Source organism: Nanorana parkeri, unplaced genomic scaffold, assembly GCF_000935625.1.
Source record: "Nanorana parkeri isolate BGI_ZX_2015 unplaced genomic scaffold, ASM93562v1 scaffold491, whole genome shotgun sequence".
Classification (NCBI taxonomy): Eukaryota; Metazoa; Chordata; class Amphibia; order Anura; family Dicroglossidae; genus Nanorana; species Nanorana parkeri.
Genome location: NW_017306759.1, coordinates 938,469 through 955,471, shown reverse-complemented (window position 1 = coordinate 955,471; position 17,003 = coordinate 938,469). Strand labels below are relative to the sequence as shown.

General features: G+C 43.5%; 2 protein-coding genes across 2 annotated transcripts in view; both read right to left on the bottom strand.

Annotated features, from left to right (window-relative positions):
- The window catches only part of LOC108790676 (extracellular calcium-sensing receptor-like), a 9,587-nt gene extending 3,304 nt beyond the window's left edge, over nt 1-6,283 (bottom strand). The window contains exons 1-4 of the mRNA XM_018560989.1: nt 6,229-6,283; nt 4,859-5,003; nt 3,371-3,662; nt 48-866 (exon numbers count right to left, since the gene is read on the bottom strand). Of these exons, the coding sequence (XP_018416491.1) occupies nt 48-866; nt 3,371-3,662; nt 4,859-5,003; nt 6,229-6,283 (1,311 nt within the window). The remainder of the gene's footprint in view (nt 1-47; nt 867-3,370; nt 3,663-4,858; nt 5,004-6,228) is intronic.
- Nucleotides 6,284-10,034: 3,751 nt separating this feature from the next.
- Nucleotides 10,035-17,003, bottom strand: part of LOC108790675 (extracellular calcium-sensing receptor-like) — a 9,188-nt gene continuing 2,219 nt past the window's right edge. The window contains exons 3-6 of the mRNA XM_018560988.1: nt 14,006-14,824; nt 13,685-13,912; nt 11,016-11,139; nt 10,035-10,933 (exon numbers count right to left, since the gene is read on the bottom strand). Of these exons, the coding sequence (XP_018416490.1) occupies nt 10,035-10,933; nt 11,016-11,139; nt 13,685-13,912; nt 14,006-14,824 (2,070 nt within the window). The remainder of the gene's footprint in view (nt 10,934-11,015; nt 11,140-13,684; nt 13,913-14,005; nt 14,825-17,003) is intronic.

Here is a 17,003-nt window from a genome sequence, read left to right as displayed (position 1 = left end):
CCCCCCCACAGAATCAAGTGACATAATGAAAATGAAAGGTAACTCACTTGCCAAGGGTAAAATGACAACATGTTTGAGCATCCATTATGAAATGGGCCTTTTCCTGGCTGGCAGTGAAGCAGACTGTGAAAGGCCCATGCAAACGCATAAACTGAAGTGTATACATTAAAAGGTACTCCTAGATCACCCTTCATGTTTGCTTTCGCCAGATTTTCTTCTCCGGTGCAGTCATGTGTAGTTTTGTTATTTGTCCCACCACCTACATTCTGGTAGTTGGTCCATCTGCATGAAAATATTTGCTCCCACAACTCCACTATGAAAGAATCATTGGGAGCTTTTGATGGGTGTAAGCTGTGAAGGTAATCCATGAATCCTGGCATCTGTCCTCCATGGACAGCAAACCCAACAGTGCCCACCAAGACTTGCCGATACTTTGCTTTAGAAAGAAGAGCAGAGGTTGACCACGATTCACTAGCTATCCAGATTCTACCAGTCACATTCTGTCTTGTTAACTCTTCTACAACAGGCAGAAAATCCACGTTAGAGGACACCACTACCACAACCTTAACTGTCGAGTTCTTGATTACTTTGACAATGTGAGGAGCATTTCTGTTGGCCTGACTGGTCATGATTGTCTCCGTGAAGGCTTCACAAGTACCAGCATTTATGAATTCTTGCTTGACCACCTGGAGACCCATTTGTCCATAGTAATTATCACTGGCTACAAACCCAACCCATGACCATCCAAAGTACAAGATTAGCTTAGCAAGTCCTTGGGACTGAAATGCATCGCTAGGTACGGTGCGAAAGAAAGATGGAAACATGTTTCTATTGCTGAGAGTTGGGCTGGTTGCGAAATAACTTATCTGCAGATAAATAAAAACAGTGAGGAACCCTGTTAGGTTGGATAGATCCAAATATCCACAAACAAAAAAGGTTTGATCTAAAGCAGTGGTTCTCAACCTGTGGGTCCCGACCCAAAAGTGGGTTGCAACCCACAGTTGAGGGGGTCCCCACATGCCTTGTGCTGCGCTAGGTAAGAGGCTCCTCAGCCTCCACCTAGCGCAGCAGTGTCAGTGCTAGATGGCGCTGCAGCAGCGGCAACCGGAGAGGATCAAAGAGATGGGAGCGGGCAGGAGTGAGGGGAGGTGAGTGCTTGATCACCAAAGAGCCTCTGTAGTGCAATGGGCACTACAGAGCCCGCACTGGATGCCACCAGAGATTCCCACTTACCACATGAGAGCCCACACAGATACTAGTTTTCGTTCATCCCTAAATTTTATCGTTGGGGTCACCACAACTTGGCAAAAGTTAAAAGGGGTCCCGGCCCTAGAAAGGTTGAGAACCACTGATCTAAAGTTATTTGATTCGGCATACAGTCATGGCCAAAAATATCGTCACCCCTACATTTCTGTCAGATAATGCAACACTTCGCACAGAAAATTGTTGCAATTACAAATGTTTAGGCATTCTCATGTTTATTTCTTTTGTTTGTATTGGTATGACACAAAAAATGGAGAAAAAAAAGCCAAATCTGACACATGGCACGCAAAACTCCAAAAATGGACCGGACAAAATTATTGGCACCCTCAGGTAATATTTGGTAGCACAGCCCTTGGAAAAAATAACTGAAATCAATGGCTTCCTGTAACCATCAATGAGATTCTTACACCTCTCTACAGGAATTTTGGAGCACTCTTCTTTCGCCAATTGCTCCAGGTCTCTCAGATTGGAAGTGTTCCTTTTCCCAGCTACAGTTTGAGATCTCTCCACAGATGCTCTATGGGATTCAGATCTGGACTCATTGCTGGCCAGTCCAGTACTTTCCAGCGCTTTGTCTGAAACCATTTCTGGGTGTTTTTTGATGTGTGCTCTGGGTCGTTGTCCTGCTGTAAGACCCATGACCTCTGACGGAGACCCAACTTTCTGTCACTGGGCCCTACATTGCACCCCCGAATTCTTTGGTAGTCTTCAGATTTCATAATGCCATGCACACAGTCAAGACATCCAGTGCCTGAAGCAGCAAAGCAACCCCAAAACATCAGTGACCCCCCCACCATGTGTGAATATAGGGACTGGATTTTTTTTTTAAAGGCCTCATTACTTTTTCTGGAAACAGTAGATTGATGGGCTGCACCAAAAAGCTGTCAGTTTGTTTCATCAAAAAGCTGTTAATTTTGTGTCATACCAATACAAAGTAATAAACACGAGAATGCCGAAACACTTGTAATTGCAACAATTTTCTGCGCAATATGAAAAGTCTGGAGAAATGGATGGAGGGGATAATTTTTTAAAATGTTCTGTTCTTTTTAAAGACGGCTGTTTTGGGGTATAGGTGTTATTAGATATGTTATAGAATAAACAACCCAAAAATAAACAGGCCATTAAAATGAATAGAAAGGAAGAAGAACAAGAAGGAGAAAGAGCAGGAGAAGGATATTTTTCTAGGGAAAAACAAGGCTTCCTTTGGTAATGCCAAAATGATTTAATTTTTTATGCAATCCATAGATAAAAATGTAACAAAATGTAGCGCACCAAATGTCCCATGCTGCTTAAGTTGGAGCTGTTCCCTGCAATACTTCTTTACCACCACTAAATGTCCTCAGTCCTCCAGGTTATATGACACCCAGCACCATTCAACCCACTTCCTTTGAGTCAAGGCTGTCATGTACCCACCATAGCCTCTGATTGGACAGTGATGAGCTTATCTCTCTGTCACTCTGCTCCTTCCTCCTATCACCATGTTCTTTGTCAGCACATGACCTATTTGGCTCCTTGTGCAGCTTCTTCCTCTCTGAGTCTTAGCTCTGCAGCACAGGCAATTACAAGAGGCTGCTACTACACCAAATTCAGGTACTTACACTGCTTGCATTTATTAAATACATTTAATGATCTCAGAGCTGCATTAATATCTGACTGGGGTTCAGCTTCAAAGCAGAATTCCGGCTACCTGTAAAACCAAAGAACACCCCCCCACCCACCACCATCACCACCTCCCAACTCCCAAATCTTTTTACCTTTCAGTGGCTTGAATTTCTGTTCAGCAATTGGATCCTGCCTAGCTGTCTGTCTGCAGAGGGGTGACACAGGCACTGGTCTCAGGGAGTCATTTAGAAAAACCAATGGCCAAGCACTTCCCACTTACTAAAGTCCACCACATGCTCTGTAAATGTAATGTTGCTGTGAATAGGAAAAGTGGGCCTGTTGGTGGCTGCATTGTTCTATCTCATTTTGGCTTCTGGACACAGTGGTCACAGGCTTCCTCCTGCTGGCCTGCACTGGCTGTCAATACAGGAAGCTCCAAGTGGTTGGAATTCTAACTATATTTAGGTGGCTACAGATCAACTTTAAGAAAAGTTAGTTTTTTTACCTGTGGATATCTGTAAAGTCCTAAGATTTGGGCCATTATGATGGAGCCTGCGGACCCAGAATCACCAACAATACCAGCAAACGTTCCTTTTCCTTCACACCGATAATTTGGAACACTTTCTTTTCCGCCAGATAAAATCCACAGTGTTCCTCCTGCGGCCCGTATGATTACAGAACAAGAGTCAAGGATCCAGTAGCCCAGGGTTATATTGGGAAGAAGGTCTGGGTTCTTGTTGATCTCTTCTATGGCAAATATCATGGCTTGCATTCTCTGGAATTTTTGAGGGTCAAGGCTAATGCATGGTAGGTAAAAGATTAAAAAATAGGTCATTTACAAAGCATAATACACATTAACAGGGTTATTCACAAAAGGATGAAGGGTTTGGAGAAGGCCGGAAAAGTGAACAATCTAGGACAACATAGCTGAACTGGAAAGTGAGCTGAATTGGAGAATTTTTCCAAATCAGCTATTTTGGCCTAGATTGTTCTCTTCTCCTGCCTTCTCCAAACCCTTCATCCTTTTGTGAATAACCCTTTAAGAATTGGGTTTATGTTTAACTTGCATAGTTAGTGGGGACCAGGAATCCAACATTCCTGGAGGTGTGCAGGATACAGAAAATTCTGTAACCATCGAAGCTCTTGAAGACAACGAAGGTGGACCAGGGCTACAATGGCAATGAAATCTTTCTGCTACTAGAGATTTACCTACTTGTTTATATTTGTTACATTTTCAGGACACTGAGATGTTACATAGTTACGTAGTATTTGAGGTAGAATAAAGACACTGGTCCATTCAACCTTTATGTGTGTGGTGCATGCTCATATGTGTATATGAGTCCTTGTGTGGTCTAAGTTTTTAGAGTACCTATACCCCTGTATGTTACAATCTCTTAGGAAGTTATCTAATTGATTTTTGAATGAATCAACACTCTCTGCTGATACCACTTTAACCACTCTGACCGTTTGTGTACCTGTCCTAGAGTGACGATGCTGCTCAGGACCTGTTCTAGGGTGGCAATGCTGCTCAGGACCTGTCCTAGAGTGACGATGCTGCTCAGGACCTGTCCTAGGGTGGCAATGCTGCTCAGGACCTGTCCTAGAGTGACAATGCTGCTCAGGACCTGTCCGAGGGTGCCAATGCTGCTCAGGACTGTCCTAGAGTGCCAATGATGCTCAGGACCTGTCCTATAGTGACGATGCTGCTCAGCACATGTCCTAGGGTGGCAATGCTGCTCAGGACCTGTCCTAGAATGACGATGCTGCTCAGGACCTGTCCTAGAGTGCCAAAGCTGCTCAGGACCTATCCTAGAGTGACAATGCAGCTCAGGACCTATCCTAGAGTGACAATGCAAGGACAGGAAGTGTGTTACTGGCAGGTTTACCAGGTGAAAGTAAAAGAGATAAAAACTAATGCAGCCACCACATCTGGTATGCTGCACTGTCTTAGTTTTTTTGGATTTGGGTTTAGATACAATTTAAATGTACTCACAACTGGCATTTGAGGACTTCTGGTTGTCTGGTAAATTTGGTTTCAGTATAGCTTCTCTCCATATGAACCGTGAAGGTGCCTCCAATCAGCAGGTCTCCTGGCTGGCTAAGGTACTCACCAATAGGCTCACTGGACAGGTGACAACCTTGTGGAGATCCCAGACACACAAAAATATCCACAAAAACAAAATACCTCACCCACATCTCACAGAACAGCACAAAGATTGTCCTTTCAGTGTCCAACATGAGAAGAATCTTTCAGTAGAGTATCGCTCTCCTTGTACAAGACTCGCCTTATCCGGGGGTCTTGCTTATGAAGGAGAAGACAACTTTGCATTGGTCAGTATTTTACAAACTGATTGTCACCGTCATCTACTCTGGAAAACATCTGTGACAATCTTTTAGTCTGAAGAACTAGAGGACTATCTTATTAGGAAGACTTTCTCAGTTCAAGATGCTATCTACCCAAGGCAACCGTCAACAGTCAATTCAGCCACTTTGGTGGTGGTTCTCAGTACACGTTAATTGTCCTTACTGAAAAGAACAAAAGCAAAATTGCTCATCTGTATTAGAATTGGAGTGTTGCAAGAAAGTCTTAATGAGAACTGAATGTCCAGAGAAAAATCAGACAACGGCAGACATTCGAAGTCAAATAATGTCCATCATTACCCCCAAAGAGCCAACCGATACCAGATAAGACCTACAGTGAGATGGCATGCACATACCACACACACCACCACACATACGGCTCAAAGCTTGGTAGACCAGGGTTTTATACACTGAGATAATTGGACGTGGGCCATTGGGGAATCTGATCAGATGGTACAAATTATCCTCACACTAAGAAAGGACACTCTCGGGGTAATGTTAATTTTATAACTGTCAAGGTTATATTTGTCATATATTATTTTTTCCTTTGTCACACCTGTGTACCTCAACAGATCTCTTCCTTTAAGGACCCATTCAGCTCAGAATGCAGTGCGTCACAGCACATGGGTTAAGCAAAACAAGCAAAACAAACGACACATCCTCTGCAGAAGACGTGTATCCAAACCTCTGTTATTATCCTTAGTGGTGAGACAAGTTGTTTTACATGCTGGTTTGTGAGTGTGCCATGATGCCTTTCTACTGTTTTACAGCACATGGGTTTTCGCGCATTGGGGTGCATTTGCTTAGGGCAGCCAATTCAACATAAATGGGATATAAAGCAAGGCACAAAAAATTGGTCACGCTTTATTTTTTTTTTGCATTGCACTGCAATGCACATTGTGCTGTCATGCAATTGTGTTTTGGAACTGCTATGAAAAACAGAAACATGGTCACCAGCACTCCAGGTTTTCTTCAAAACTAAATCCTTTTATTCATTCTCACAGGTCACATCACCATGCGCGGCAACGTTTCGGGAACCTGTCCGGTTGCCACGCATGGTGATATGACCTGCGAGAATGAATAAAAGGATTTCGTTTTGAAGAAAACCTGGAGTGCTAGTGGCCATGTTTCTGTTTTGCAAGTATTTGGCGGCGCCTTCTGCGGCCACTTCAGCACCCCCCCCGCATTGTATGGGGCTTCTCGGTCAGGAGTGCGGTGGCACTCTCTATTTGACTGTATTTAGAACTGCTTTGGGCGCTATTAAAAATTAATGGGATTGCAACATATGTACGTGTGCAAGGTGCTGCTGAGCTAGTGAGCTTCCTATGCGGGGGCTAAAGTAATAAAGTACTAAGTACTATCCTTGTCGCACTCCTTACCGATATGTCCCTTGTAGTGGGGGGTGCTTGCAGTGACTGCGGATGGCGCCGCGAATGTCAGCAAAATTGTAGAAATGTCACCAGCACACCAGTCCTTTTAGGATAGCAAAAGCTTCATTTATTGAAGTTTTTTTGTCATATAACCAACACTTCAATAAATGAAGCTTTTGCTATCCTAAAAGGACTGGTGTGCTGGTGACATTTCTACAATTCTAAAGTAATAAAGGTTACATAATTACATAGTATTTGAGGTTTGTGACAAAGCACCCCCTCCTGCACCCAGCTGAATCCCAGTGTCTTGAGAACAGTTCCCAATTCGGCATACATATTTAGTCTACCACCAAGGAATCAGGCCTAATAGATGGGATTGCATCTCAAAAAAACATTTATTGCATCTCATTTAGTTCCTGGCCTGGACAATCCCACATATAATAACACACATAACACACATAATAATAACACATAGAATAACACACATAACATATTCCAGGACTTCTCTAGAGTCTCTCCCATCCTCTGGAACTCTTTACCCCAACCTGTCCGTCTATCTCCCACCTTGACTGCCTTTAGGCATTCACTAAAGACTCATCTCTTCAGGGAAGCCTATCCCACCTCAAACTAATCACTGAATCATCAAGTTCTCAAACAATTCATCCCCACACAGCTACCTCCTCATATATCACTTGCCTCTCCCTTTTAGATTGTAAGCCCTCAGGGGCAGGACCCTCCTTACCATCTTGTCTTAAATTGTGTTGTGATTGTAATGTCTTCCTTATATTGTAAAGCGCTGCACAAAATGTTGGCGCTATATAAATCCTGTATAATAATAATAATATTCCCACCCACCATCACTTTTTTTATTATTTTAAATATTTGCATATTTACAACTGTTTTATTTTATTTAATTATTTATTTATTTATTGTTAAACCATCCCTGCACAGGTCAAACAAACATGGGCAGAGGTGGCAATTTAAATATTTAAAAAAATCCACAACTGTAAGTTGCAGAGGAATGTGACCCATGTAGTGTGTTTCATAACATAACACGCTGGGGTAACCGAAAAGAATAACTTCCCTGAATCATTCATGAGGAAGAATTGGTGAACACAGTCCCTTCCTCCAGTTCATAGTCTGAGCTGTCCCAAATCACCACATTATTACACAATTTTTTATGTATTTTCATTTTGTTAAAATAATTCACAGATTTACTTTTTTTTTTATACATTTTTATTATTATATTTTTATTTCTCAAAAGGCCGTCCCTGCCCAAGTCAAGGTGACACTGGCAGGGACGGCAAAGCAAACTGAGTAAACATATTGGCAGCCGGGAAAGATGCTTCAAGGGGGACCCAAGTGGCTTTTGTGAGACCATTACGTTTAGCATGAGACTCATTTTAATCCCGCTTCAGTCCTTGTGAGCCTTTTCCTGTAAGTCTTTCTCCAGGGACAAGAGGGGTAGGGCAGGCAGCAGAGAATATTAAGCATACAGTTCTACAGCCATAGGCTGCCCGCCCTTCCCCAGAGTGAAGCTTTGAAACCCAAAGCAACACTCACTCACTTTTGTCCCAGTTGCTGGAGCAAAGAGTTAAACTTGTTGTTCCCAAACCATCAATATGCCCAGCACCAGAGTGCCAACTTGGCAAAGCTGCTTGGCACTTCAGCTGCTTCCATACCAGCTGGAAAGGCACACTCTGCTAGCTGTCTCTTCTCTCTCTCTCCTGGCTGTCTCTCCTCTCTCTCCTAGCTTTCTCTCCTCTCTCTTCCTTGGCTGTCTCTCCTCTCTCTTTCCTGGCTGTCTCTCCTCTCTCTCCTAGCTTTCTCTCCTCTCTCTCCTTTGACAGTCTCTGCTCGCTCTCTCTCCTGGCTGTCTCTCCTCTCTCTCCCCTGGCAGTCTGTGCTCTCTCTCTCTCTGCTGGCTGTCTCTCCTTGGCCTCTCTCCTGGCTGTCTCTCCTTGCCCTCTCTCCGGGCTGTCTCTCCTCTCTCTCTCGCTCTCCGGGCTGTCTCTCCTCTCTCTCCTGGCTGTCTCTCCTCTCTCTGTCCCCCAGCTGCCTCTCCTCTCTCTCCTGGCTGTCTCTCCCTGCTCTCTCTCTTGTATATTCTCCAAATAAATTGCTGTGGGTCGCTAGAGTGTTGGGGTTTTGCTTAAAGAAAAGGTGGCAACCCTATTGCCCAGGCATATTCCACCGATGTCACCATTTAAAACCGCCTGTGGAAAAAACAATTCCGGCAGCAATGGCTAGGAAATACACACGCAGCCTGTGAGGCTGTAAAGAGGCCGCAGGACATCAGCAGCATTAAAATGTAACAAAAGATGATAAAGGTAAAAATCCTCCCCACTCCCAATTTTGCTACCTTCATGACACTCAGTAAGAATTTACTTCCATCCACTACTATCTTCTTTAAAAGACCCGCCAGTCCTACAAGCCCTTCAGTAATCTATGTCTACGCATTTGTCAGCACATATATTATTATCACAGATAAAGCACATTGTCGATATGGCTGCTCTGAGCTCACCCTTTTATAGTGAGAGGGATTGCTTATTCACAAGCCCCCTTATTGGCCCTTCTAAGCCAGATGATCTAAGTTCTAAGGCCAGGCAGTGCATTATCATTACATAGAGTTCGGTCTCACAGTTTTCCATATTAATTTTCTGAAAACTTGAACTTTGAATTTGCTGTATCTGCTGCTAACCCATGGTAGCAGTGAACCCAAACCCATCCCTAGCTATGCTGGCTGAAATACACACATTGGACATGGCTCTTTGGAGATGAAGGTGCTAGTGGTATCTCCATCCTGGTGTTCCAGGCAGAAGAGCTAAGAAGGTCCATGTGTGGAGTCACAAGGCCTTCACTCACCACTTGTCTTGTGGGGGACAGCTGCAGTTATTTAGCTCTAGGCCAAACACATTATCTTCCAGGAGCCAGGATCTTCATAATTCCTTCTAGGATGGGAGATTCCTGCTTTTTTCAGCTCCTAGGCAGACAGCTTACAGCACCATCTTCTCAGAGCCTAAGCCCAAGAGAACTTTACCACAGGGCCGGGAGTGTCAATACAAATCAAATTTCAGGCATGCCCTGCAAAATATTTTTGGCAAGCCACTCTCTAAAGCTCATATACTTCTAAAGTCATGCAGAGTCTGCAGATTTCTCAATACAACACAGAGATTGCTCAGGTCATTGTATTGAAGGCAGGTCCTCCCATTCAGAAACTGGGAAAGGATATGGTGAACCAAACAACAATTCCTTCAGAACAAAAAAAGTATGAATCTGAATTGTTCTTTTCCTAAAATCCTTACAATGTATACAGGTCACACATACAATACATACAGACATACACACACACACGATTGGAATTACACTTTCATAGATATAGCAATGATTACATTACTGTAGTCTTATAAAAGATGTCTACATTTTTGATTTTTTTTATCAGTTTTTCCTCATCAGATATTCTTTAGAGTTCATATCTGGTCGAAACAATATGATGAAACATTTTGGCAGGAAAATACAAGCCACTAGAGCCCAGCTGGAGGATAAGATGGCAAAGATCTCCGTGGCCACAATGTACTTCCCTCGTGAGCTGACAGAGGCCGGGATGTAGGATACCCAAACACTAAGGAAGGCCAACATGCTGAAGGTGATGAACTTGGCTTCATTGTAGCTGTCAGGTAATCTTCGGGCCAAGAAGGCAACAATAAAACTGATGGTGGCTAGGAGTCCAAGGTATCCCAACATTAACCAAAATGCAATAGGAGAACCTTCATTGCAACTCAAAATTATCACTCTTGATTGAGTGTTGGAGTCAAACTCTGGGAAAGGAGGTGAGGAAGAAAGCCAAGTCACACAGATGGATACTTGGATTAGTACACAAAGGACAATGAGTGAGTAGGACATTCTTACACCAGTAAACTTTCTTAATTGAGTTCCGGGTTTGGTGGCTTTGAAGGCAATGACAACCGTAAGAGTTTTGGCTAGAACACAAGAGATACACAGTGAAAAGGCCAAACCAAATGTAACTTGACGGAAAAGGCACATTTCTGGTTGCGGGTATCCAATAAACACCAATGAGCAAAGGAAGCAGAGGCACAAAGATATGAGCAGAAGACAGCTGAGAGACCAGTTGTTGGCTCGCACTATTGGTGTGGCCTTGTAATGGATGAAAACTCCAAGGATTCCAAGTGGGATGACAGAGGAGACTATGGCAATGGTAGCCAAGTTAATGCCAATTGCTTCACTGTAGGAGAGGAACTCAATGGTTCTTGGCATGCATGCATCTTGTTGGAGGTTAGGCCACATATCCCAAGGGCAAGGGTGGCATTTGACAGCATCTGGAGAAGAAAGTTAGTGTTAATATTGTCATAAATTACAGCTTTGCTGGTATAGACATTCAAACATAATCTTATAAAGCACCTGTTTCATTGGAGATTTGTCCCTGAGGACATGGCACACACTGGAAACAGCAGATGGGTTTTCCAGAAATGGTCACCTTCATAAATCCTGGTGGACAGCTAGAGCTGCACATTGATGGTGGAACCTTAATGAAAGTAAATATGTTATGGAGAAAGAAAGCCGAGAAATTGTACTAGTCTGATTCTAGGTCCTGTCTTGTTGTCAGTCTATAAAATACTGATACAGTATTAGGAATGTATCATGCAATTTTAGGAAAAGTACTTACAGAACACAGTTGATACATCAACTGTATGCCTCTTTTGGGAAAGGCTTGTACCATTAATTTACATATAACTTACATGAAATATAGTCCCTTTTTGCTCTGGGATTCTAAGCAGCATTGTGTGCCCTGCTTGCCGGGCTACAGAACACCACCTATTCCCTGGCCCTCTCTGTCCCTCTTCACATAATGCAATGATTAGAAAAGCAATGCTGCTGCTTTGACTTACAAGAACCTGCTCACATGCTATGTGCAGGGAAAGGGCTCTTGAGAGATGTAGCTCTGGGGGGTGTAGCAATGTCAGTAGGAACTGACCCTTCAGAAGCTACCTCTACAGGAACAAAATAAAAATAAAAATGCGGGGCAAGAGCAAGGTTTAGGGTTGAATTGGGTAATACTTAGGCATTCCCTTTAAAACCAGTCTACCAAACTGCATACTTCAGGATGAATCATGTGCAGCAGTGCCTGGAGTGAGAGTAAAAGGAAAGGATATAAACACAGCAAAGCCACTTCTAACCACACGTGCACAGTTTTGTGTAGTACCCTAATATAACTGAGGTTTAGAATATTCAGGCCAGTGTGCTATGTGTAGCCATCTGGGTGGGATTCAGTTTTGTTGACAGCTTCCAAAATGTATACAAAGGAACAGATTGTTTCCGCAGTGGGCTGTGCAAGGACCCAGTGGGGAGAGAAAAGGGGGCTTTTTAGAAACCAGTCCAGACCTCGTATATAAAAGTCTTAGAAAAACATTTATTCACTAAATTGTTGTATACATAGTTTAGAACCAAGAAATAAAGTACAAAATCATGTCATCAATAAAAATATATATCATTAATAAAAATACATATTGAATATGCAGGTTCACCGTTAGGTGACAGTACCGTGCGGTTACGAGATATACGGTAACTTATTTTCAGATGATGTAAACGCTCCTATAGGTCCCTACATGTTTCGCCCCCAGAAGGGGCTTCTTCAGGGGAAAGAAGGCAGATCTCCGGGAGAACTGTATTCATGTATGTCCTCGCCAGATGTATAATCAAAGCAACAAAAACTAGATGACATGAAGCAGCTGCAACGAAATCATATAGGAGGTTGATTCTGTCGAAGGTAAAACGCCATGAACAACAATAGATGGAGGGATCGCGTTGGAGAACACTATAACGCTATACTCCTCAGGGATCACGGGCAGCCGGTGAGGTACACTTAGGGGTCATGAAGTTCTATTAAGGGGACATATATAGACCAGATCTCTTGCCGCGTGTGAAGTTACTGTTTGTATCCCTGGAACATAAAATGTAGTCTGTGAACATAAACTAGTTATTGAAAGTGCAACAGCCAACCTTTTTTTTAAAGTGAACCTGTATTTGCCCATGCAGGATGAAGCGGTTCTCTCACCACAGCAGCACATGTTAAAGTGACACTAAACTCAGAAGTTAAATCTTAAAAATGCATTCAAGTCCCTTTACTATTAACAACAATGTATTTTATTTGTGTATCACTCGGCTGTAGATCCTCCAATCATCTCTGAATTGGTGCTGACAGTGTCCTTCCTTCTGGAGGGGGGCGACTTTTGTTCCCCATGATCCCTGTGTGTGTTGTAAAGTAGTCACCGCTCCAAGCTCGCTCCTGTAATGGACTACAATCTCAATACAAAAATTAGTAAACAACGTGAGATTGTAGTCCACCATGGGAGTGATACCCATAATGAGCTCCCAATGAGTAGGCACCAGGTAAAATGTGGACCTAGAAATGAAGGCTTTATCCCACCTAAGCCCCACAACATCTACGGGTTTCAGGACCCAGAACAGCACTTATAAAGTTTGTTTTCTGCACATCAGCCATGAACCCTGTAGCCCCTCACCAAGTGTATGTGAAAAACCCAAGGTGAAACATACACACCGTCCATAACTCTGCCAGCCTGTGCCTCACATATACTGTATATACACAAGCGCTAAAACAATATTGATATCAAATAAAAGTAACAATTGGTTCCCGCAGGCTGAACCACAAATTCCCCCTCTAGTTCTCTCTAATGCAGATGGGCCAGTCTATGCAGACATGACGCTGCGACCCACTGCAGAGGGTGTCGCAACCCACTTTTGGGTCGCGACCCACGAGTTGAGAACCACTGGTATAGACCTAAAACAAGATTGCTACAATAACATTGACCCAGAACCAATTTCCCTTTAGCTGGTATTTGACCAAACCGTCTGTTAGTGTTTGTATGACTGTGGAAATAACAACGTATTGAAAGTTCCTCAGGAACAGGGAAAGATGTACATTGTTCTTCTTATTGTATAAACCATTACCTAATAGCTTATTGCTAGACAAAATAAATGTTACAATTCTTGAAACAGATGCATCTGCATAACTGGAGTTAATTTTTTGTTTCAATCTGGTGCATTCCTACCTTTGTATTGTTATTCACCCATACCATGGCAGCATGGTCTACACTCATGGTGTTCCCATCTGCGGAGCTGGAGTCATAGCTTCCTACTATAACCTGCTCCAAGGAGCCAGTAGAGCTTATCTGCCAGTTCACAATATCATAAAGGGCTGGAGGATCACCATTTTCATCAAAAAATATGTTTGTATTGTCTTTGGTCTGGAACCTTGTTGTTTTCATATAATGGAGGAGCTGGAAGAAAACATTAAGAGGCGGATTTAAAGCAAAACCAACCAATGAGCAAAAAAAAATCAAATGACTTCATGAAAAATAGAAGTAACATACTTGCCAAGGGTGAAATGATAAAATGTTTGCACATCCATTACGAAATGGGCCTTTTCCTGGCTGGCAGTAAAGTAGACTGTGTAAGGCCCATGCAAACGCATAAACTGAGGTGTACACATTAAAAGCTATTCCGAAATCAACTTTCAGCATGGAGTTCTCAAGATTTTCTTCTTCAGTGCAGTAATGCGTTGTTTTGTTGCTTGTCTCATCATCTAAATTCAGTTGGTTGGTCCATCTGCATGAAAATATTTGCTCCCAAAACTCTACTATAAAAGAATCATTTGGAGCCCTTGATGGGTGTAAGCTGCTAAGGTACTCCATGAATCCCGGCATCTGCCCCCCACGGACCGCAAACCCAACAGTGCCCATTAGGATTTCCCAGAACTGTTCTTTAGCCAGAAGAGCAGAGGTTGACCACGATTCGCTGGCTATCCAGATTCTCCCAGTCACATTCTGTCTTGTTAACTCTTCCACAACTGGCAAAAAGTCTGAGTTGGAGGCCAACACTGCCACAACTTTGGCTGTCGACCCCTTGATAACTTTGGCAATGTGTGGAGCATTCTTGTTGGCCTGGCTAGTCACTATTGTTTCAACAAAAGCTACACATGCACCAGCATCGATTAACTCCTGCTTGACCACCTGGAGACTTAGTTGACCATAGTTATTATCGCTTGCTAGAAAGCCAACCCACGACCAACCAAAATACAGGATTAGGTTGGCAAGTCCTCGGGACTGAAATGTATCACTAGGTACGGTGCGAAAGAAAGAAGGAAAGATCTTTCTGTTGCTGAGAGTTGGGCTGGTTGAGAAGTAACTTATCTGTGGATTGAAAATACGTGAGAGGGACCCCATTAAGTGTGAATATTTGCACATATTGCATAAACAAAGAAACTTTGGTCCATGGCGATTTGGTTACACCTATGTTTCTATAGGATGCGGTGTACACTAATGAACATCTAATTTCTTGGATAGCCTACCAACACCTGATAAAGAAATTTAAAAAACACACACCATACTTCCTTACACCCAGTGGGCTTACTTAGGCAAGGGTGACATCACTGTACCTCATTGGAGTATCCCGGAAAAACTGCAGATCCCAAATCTCCTAAGAAAACACCTTGATACTGTGTTGGAGAGCTTTCTTACAAAATTCCAAGGATCCTGGAAGAAGGTCAAAGAAACCATCCTCACATAGGAAAGCATGCTAGAAGCTGGGATGTAAGGTGAGTATTTTTTTGTTACATCTTTCTTTTAGTTGTATTTTAATGTATACTACAGATTGTTTTTCATAATAGGGTGGGGTGTGTGTGTGTGTGGTGGGGGGGGGAGAGAGTGCAGGCCTACCTGAGCAGATTTGGTGGGGGGGGGGGGGGGGGGGGGTGATTCTCAGATAAGCTGACCTTGCATTTTCATGGTATAGTTCTAAAGCATTTAAATATATAAATGTAGGCTATAATGTGAGGGGTAAATCTCAGCATGATTATGTGTTTTAATGTTTCCAGATAATAGCATTTAAAGCTGAAGTCTAGCCTTACCTTCTTAAGCTGGTCATATACCTATTAATTATCTGCAGATTTTCTGTGGTCGGATGGAAAAAGTGCAACAGATTCCTCCATCTACACTTAACTATGTGGATGGAGGAATCTCCCACTGGGCCACGCTTCAGTATCTTGCTAGTCGGCCCCGCTGGCTCTCAAAATACCCGAACACTCTGATTGGATGCAGGCATTGTTCAGCGGGGCCGACTAGCAAGATACTGAAGCTTGGCCTGTTCTAAAGCATTTAAATATATAAATGTAGGCTATAATGTGAGGGGTAAATCTCAGCATGATTATGTGTTTTAATGTTTCCAGATAATAGCATTTAAAGCTGAAGTCTAGCCTTACCTTCTTAAGCTGGTCATATACCTATTAATTATCTGCAGATTTTCTGTGGTCGGATGGAAAAAGTGCAACAGATTCCTCCATCTACACTTAACTATGTGGATGGAGGAATCTCCCACTGGGCCACGCTTCAGTATCTTGCTAGTCGGCCCCGCTGGCTCTCAAAATACCTGAACACTCTGATTGGATGCAGGCATTGTTCAGCGGGGCCGACTAGCAAGATACTGAAGCTTGGCCCAGTGGGAGATTCCTCCAGCCACACAGTTTAACGTAATGGAGGAAGCCGTTGCATTTTTTCCATCTGACCATAGAAAATCTGCAGATACTCTACAGGTATATGGCCAGCTTTACACAGTTGTAAGCAGGGCCGGCCTTAGGCCTTTAGGCGCCCTGTGCGAGAAAGCGTTACAGCGCCCCTCAGTGGCCATACCCTTTAGTGGCCACACCCCTGTAACCACACCCATTTTAAACAATATCCGCACCATTAAATTCCCACAGGACGAGCTGTGTCGGCCGCACGGCGCCCTTGTTGCCATGGCACCCTGTGCGGCCGCACGGCTCGCACACCCCTAAGGCCGGCCCTGGTTGTAAGGGCTCCTGTCGTGTACTGAAATTGATTTCTCTGCTTTCACTGCATACTCTAAGACTGGATAAAGGGGAATGTTTTTTTCCATGTTTTAGTTTTATCAATTTATGAACAATTAAAGTCACTTTTGCCCTTTTGGTTTGGTGCCCTTGAGTTCTAAACATTGGCTTTCACTCTTTGTGCAGGTTAGCTGGTTTTGTAACCCCCCGTTTCCCTTTTCTGTAGGCAGCCTCTACTTCCCATCAAATGCCCCATGGGCCACAGGCAGCCCTCTGGCACTCTGTGAGCAACCCACCATCTGTAATTGATTGGCAGAGGAGACTGAAGTGATTGATGGAGGAAGGGGACAGCTGCTCCTGGGGGGAGGGGGGGGCTGCGACACAGGGCAATTGATGGCTAGGTGGGGGTGCTGTACATTGTATATAGAAGCACTATGACTTAATGATGGTGGTGGTGCTGGGAATGATGTGAGGAGCTGCTGTAGCTGACTGGGGAGGATGTGTGTGTGTGTATGTGGTGGGGTGGTGGG